At 33.2% G+C, this 6,000-nt stretch overlaps 1 protein-coding gene across 1 annotated transcript; it reads right to left on the reverse strand.

Moving 5' to 3' along the window:
- Window positions 1–1,035: 1,035 nt before the first annotated feature.
- LOC106451016 (small polypeptide DEVIL 11-like) lies at window positions 1,036–2,043 on the reverse strand. Its single transcript, XM_013892866.3, has one exon. It carries the CDS (start codon window positions 1,550–1,552, stop codon window positions 1,262–1,264), a length of 291 nt encoding a protein of 96 aa, XP_013748320.1. The 5' UTR covers window positions 1,553–2,043; the 3' UTR covers window positions 1,036–1,261.
- Window positions 2,044–6,000: the final 3,957 nt, after the last annotated feature.

Consider the following 6,000-nt stretch of genomic DNA (forward strand, 5'->3'; position numbering starts at 1 on the left):
GCCAAGACCTCGACTCTCATCAGGATGAGCATTGTTGCATCTACCGGCCCCAAACGAGCCTTCACACAAGATAGCAAACGGTTTGGAAATTCATAAATTTTCCCGGTTTTGAATATCGGGAGAGTGTCACCTCTTACAAAGAGGGATTTTGGTGAAATAAATCTCTCCTTTGAAAAGGAGGAAATGGAAAACGATCTCTCTCGGCCCTGACAAGAGGAGGTTTGTGTAAACTTAACCATAGAGATTAAGGTTACTGGGCTGGTTAAAACAAGCTTGTTTCTTTCTTGACTAGGATCCATTGGAGAGTTGAAGCTTGTGATTGAAATAGCAATCGATGTTTGATTACTAAGATATTTGACCTTCTGGCTGTAAGTTGATTTCAAAACGAAACACATAGATATTTGAACTAGTTTATTCAATCAAAAATAAATCTACAAACTAAATTTTGTGAAAATGTGAAACTAAAGATAGAATAAATGTAGTTTTTTTGAGAAATGAATAAATGTAGTTTTTACATAAAAATAAATAATACTATCATCATTCTGTTAAATTAGATATATCACCAACTTTATTAAAATATTTTGAAAAGGAAGTCGTAATCATATTTAACACATTCGAATTTCTTGAACAAGTCTAATTTGGGCTTCGTCTCACTAGAATATGAACATGGTTAACAAAACAATTCAACAGAAGATTATATCATTAGGCAAAAACAAGAGAGGTTGTCTGCAACTTTAACTATTTCAATTTACTAGTTATGATCATAACTGACAAAAAATATTATAAACTGATTAATAATTACATTAATAAAAGGAAAAAAGAGAAAAAACTAATCACTTTGTCAGACTAAGTACACAAGATCCACACATAGCTTAATTGTAACAGTTCCAATGGAATCTTTTTTTCTCTCTCTGTTTACCACTAGACTCTAGAGAGAGAGAGATAAACGCCACATTCATCGTCAACATCATCACAGTACACATCATTAATGAACATGAAGAAGATTCAAAGAAAGACCAAACTAATCGTCACAAGAAGAATCTAATTCAATAATTTATATTGAAAACTTATTCACACTGATTAAAACTGATCTTGAGCGCACACTCCTCTTTCAAGAACTCGCATAAAAGTTACAAATCTAGATTTGATCTAAAGAAGCAGAAACCAAAATAGCATATGTACACCTGCGTATATGATCTATCTACTTCTGTTTCACAACAGAGAGATGAAGAAACACAGAGAGAGATTGGTGTTTGGTTTTTCAAGAATCTGAGTAATTATCTCTCCAGCAGACAAGCATGATCACGCATCGACGCATGATGTAGAAACGAGCTCTCTGTTCTTTGACCAAACTCGCGCACTTCCTTGTAAAAGCGCATCTCCCCTGTTTGTGTGTCTTCTTGCCGCCGTTCATGGGGATAGAAGACGTGGAGGAGGAGCGTGTGATCCTCGCCGCGCCGCCGCTTAAACTGTCTTTCTTGGCAAGCTTCCACTTCTCGTCTAGATGGAACTGCGGCGCACTTCCCGATCGAGTCAGGCCTGTTGATGCCATTGATGATGCAAAGATTGATTTGCTTTGTGTGATCTCACACCAAGCAAAGTGATGCTGATATTATTTTTCTTGTTTGTTTCTTGGAAATTGAAGAACTGTGAGGAATTTGAACGATTAAGAAAAACTAACTTGGAAATTTGGAGATTTTCTAGGAGTTCGGAGATTTGAGTCAGCAAGGGAAAAAGAAGTGTTGGGATTCCGTATTTATAATGGATATTTAGAAGCATATGTCCATCAACAAAAATAAAAATAAAGAAATGATAATTATTTGTTTGTTTTTGTCTTCTTTTCTGATATAAAAATATAAAATTAGAAGAAGATGCAGAGAGTTGTGGCAGTCGGGGTATTGCCCGGGGCCTTGTGGTGCCTCGATCGACCAACCGCTACCGTTTTTGTTTAATCGCTAGGGAAATTGTCTGTCTAAAAATAAACGCATCTATCTATTAATCATACACTATAAAGTAAACAAAATTCATACAGGTTATGAAATTTTAAAGGAATGCCTTGTTAGTTTAAGTCGAGCAAGGAGAGGGCAAGATTATTTCGCTATTTGCCACGATTGTTAAAGTCACAGAAAATCTAAGTGATTTTGAATAAGTTAGGTTGGTATTATTTGCTATTGTGGTTATGATATACTATTAACATAAATTATAATATTTTCATATAGCATGAAACCATATAACTTAAAACTACTAGTATTCAGATGAAAAAAAAAACTGATCATATTAGAGATAATTACTATTAAATTTACGATAGGTTATAGTTTTAGATAAGTGTTATCGTTAGGTTTTCCTATTTTCCTTTGGCTTTGGGTTTTACAATTCTATTCATCGTTTTATCAATAAAACATAAGAACTTTTGATCACAAACTATAATTTGTCATTGTATCAGAGTCATGTTAAAACAAAAAAGCAAAATCGATTTCTTTTTCATCTTTCAAAGGCCATGTCGTTGATCTTCTACAACCGAAGACAAATTTCTCTCAGCTCTCTGTTTTTCAAATCAATAGCAGAGGCTATTCATAAAAATCTTCATCAGATAAAACAAGTAGTATTCAAATAAAACAATAATTCTTGATAATTATCAGTTTTGAGTGTAAATCATCTTTCTCGAGTAGTACGAACTAGAACTTCAAAGTTTAACCTCATGGACCCTTAACACCTTTACAACATCGGCGTTAGCAAGGCAACTGAAGTTTTCATAGATGGAAAGTGGGGTTATTAACAAAACAAAACTGAATCTTTCAAAACATATCGCATAAGTATTTGGCGTTATTACCATTTGATATAAAAACACAAAATCAAAATAATAGAGGTTTTAAAAAGGAAGGAAAGTCGGAACGTAAAAGAGTAGAGAAAGATGGATTTAAATGTTTAGTCAAAAAAGATGGATTTAAATGCATCAAAGCAAATCTCAGTCGCTGACCTTTCTTTCCCTCTGCACCTATAACTGTAAATAACTTGCTTGGATCAATAAATAACTGCACCAATAATAATGAAACCCTATTAAATCAATTATAGTAATGTGTTGATACGTACTTAACGTATTAGTTTACCTCTGCATTGGCCTAAGGAGATTCTTAATTACTACTTCAAAACTTATATACATATTTCGATGGCCATCTTTATAGCTTCATGATTCTTTATCTGTTTTTTACTGCGGTGAATCTTTATTTCGGAAAGCATCATTAGAGAATAGGAAAGGATAACAGGGATTGGTAAAAGATTTTTTTTTAAAATGTTAATCACATGGAGACGTTTAATAATACATGCCAGAAGTAGACATATACATATGTATTGGACAAACTCAGTACATCCAAAGTTTGTGATCCATCAATCAAAAGGATGCGACGTATGCTCATTTTTACTGTTATAACTTGTTTCTTGTTGTTTGTCACTTTATTTGCACGGGTGAATTTCATGGATATTAATCATGAAAAATTGTTGATAGTTTTCAAAACTACTATATACTTTTAAAACTTTTGTAATCTACTCACTCTGTCAGAATAACTTTGTTTGTATAGCTGTTGAATAATTGTATTTCGCTGATAATATATGGCAATGCGAAGAATGTGCGCTGGGGATGAAACTCAACTGATAATTTGGCATTTTGGAGTATTTGTTAACAAATTTAGTTTCACTTTCGATGTGGTAAAAGCGCACACCAACCTTCCAAATAAGATGGTCAAATACTAGTGCGGTTCACATTGTAAACTTTTGAATCCGTTAAAACTCAAAAATAATAATTAGATTAGGTAAAATAGAAAAGTTAACATCAACCAATAACAATGCTAAAAAAATAAAAATAATTCATTATATTAGTTATATAGTCACGATTCATTTACCTAGACCTTGTTTGTTATATTTTGCTTGTAACACTTACCTTGCTTGTGTCGCACTAACCATATTTTATCACGCATAGTCCGGTCCATGCCACTATACGTTGATAGAACGTAAGTGTGTAGGAAACAAAAGTGATTTTAGTTATAACAGCCAAAAATTTATAATAAGACAAAATAATTGTAATAGTGGAAGAGTGACAACTCTATTTCTTTATCACTTTCTCTCAAAGAGTACCGCCAAAGCGTTAGAAAAGCAAAAGTTACGATACTGAAACTAGATTATCGTGACCTGCAACTGAAATTAGATGGTTTTATAAAAAGTTCTAAAATACGGTCTAAGCACTTTCTAGACGGCGTTTAGGCGCTATACGGTAGCCAATCGTACTGTTTTTATGTTATACAACGTTTTACACAGATTTATATAATTCGGACAAATAATAGCATTTAGACGGATATTATGCGATCTATACGGATGCCTATGCAGATTTTAAGCATTAATATTCAGAAAAATAAACTATTAATATTATTATTTTATTTTATTAATGTTATTATTTATATTACTTTTACTTAGATTGTAGATATTAGTATAATTGTTGTAAAATCATTTTAAATTTTTCATCTTTATATATTTAAAATGACTTTAATTTTTATAATTTAAAACAATTTTATATGTTAAACTATATATGTAACATTCCGAGTTGTGATATATAAAAAAGATTTAAGAAAATTGATTTGGTTATCTATGCCACCAAAGTTAACTTACCTTTTCCGTTATACATCTGTTCAGAACTCTAGAATTAAACGTATTTGAACTGATATAATGAAAGGATAGGTGACATATCGGGAAGTGATTTGTGATACCGTGTAAGTGAGACCAAAGCACGAAAAAATGTCAGGTGGTGATTATAGGGCCAGTAAACAAAACTTTCAGATCTTGGAAAATTAATGCACCGTCCGTCAAACGGATGAGACCCATGGACCGAGAGAACAGGTGTGGATGGCTCATTAACCGTAGACGTTCGAGACGTTACAATATATTTATACATAAAAATGGATTTAAAATATATTTATAATTATGTTCAGTTTTTTCAAAAATAATGTATATATATTAATCTTATACTTAAGCGTCCGTCTAAGTGCTATACAGTCATCTAAAGCATAACGAACGTCTAGCGCGTTTTATAACACTCCTTTTGTTCTCCTGCTGATTTTTTTTTGTACATGCTCAAATATACTTAAGAAGATGCATGAGTTTATAGATGTTTAGGAAAACTATAATCGCTGACAAAAAAAAAACTACAATCTGTAATATTGTGCGAGGTTAGAACCTGGTAGCTATTTCTAAACAACTTTTTGAGTCTCTAGACCTAAACTTAGACTATCACCAACCCGAAAGTGAATTCTTTTCCTACAGAGGGTTTTCACATTTTAACCCGAACTTCCATGCATCCATCCATCCTAGCACTAAACTGATCATATGGAGTAAACATGTGTCTAATTCTCCGTAAATACTTTCCAAATTTATCTTCGAATAAACTAAATTATACCGTAGCATATGGCGGACAGCCCATAAATAAAATATTGTTTGCAAATAATGTAATCAAACTCAAATACTCAAAAATTCAATAAGATCAAGAAAAAAATTTGCATGGTGATCTCTGACTATGGTTTCCCATCAACTTCACTGGCGTTTGTTCGAGTCCATAACATTTTTGGTTAAGAATTTTCCTTCTCTGAGTCCATATCCACTCGAGTTTATAACTGTGGGAGCGTCGTATTTACGTGAAAGGAAACAAAGCAAAGGTCAAAGTGAATGAATGTTTACCAGAAATTGTGTGGCTCTTCTCGTGTCGACGTTGAGGCACGTGCGGCTAACAGGTCGGCCTCACCGCTGACACGTGTTTGTAGAGATGTGTGAAAGCGATGTCTCGAGTATCGCAGGGTACTGACTTAGCCCTCTTTCTTTGTCAACGGTCAAAGTTCTCACTTCTCTTTTAAACTTTGCACGAAGAGAATCTGCAAACTCAAAGCACGTGTTAACTGTATCTTCTTCAATAACATATCTATCTACCTTTGGTCGGGTTCACTCTCGTTTCATTTTTTTAAC

Source organism: Brassica napus, chromosome A5 (assembly GCF_020379485.1).
Source record: "Brassica napus cultivar Da-Ae chromosome A5, Da-Ae, whole genome shotgun sequence".
NCBI classification, from domain to species: domain Eukaryota; kingdom Viridiplantae; phylum Streptophyta; class Magnoliopsida; order Brassicales; family Brassicaceae; genus Brassica; species Brassica napus.

What these genes read in the sequence shown, in the direction of transcription:
- LOC106451016 (XM_013892866.3), bottom strand. Translation starts at nt 1,552, where the DNA reads ATGGCATCAACAGGCCTGACTCGATCGGGAAGTGCGCCGCAGTTCCAT.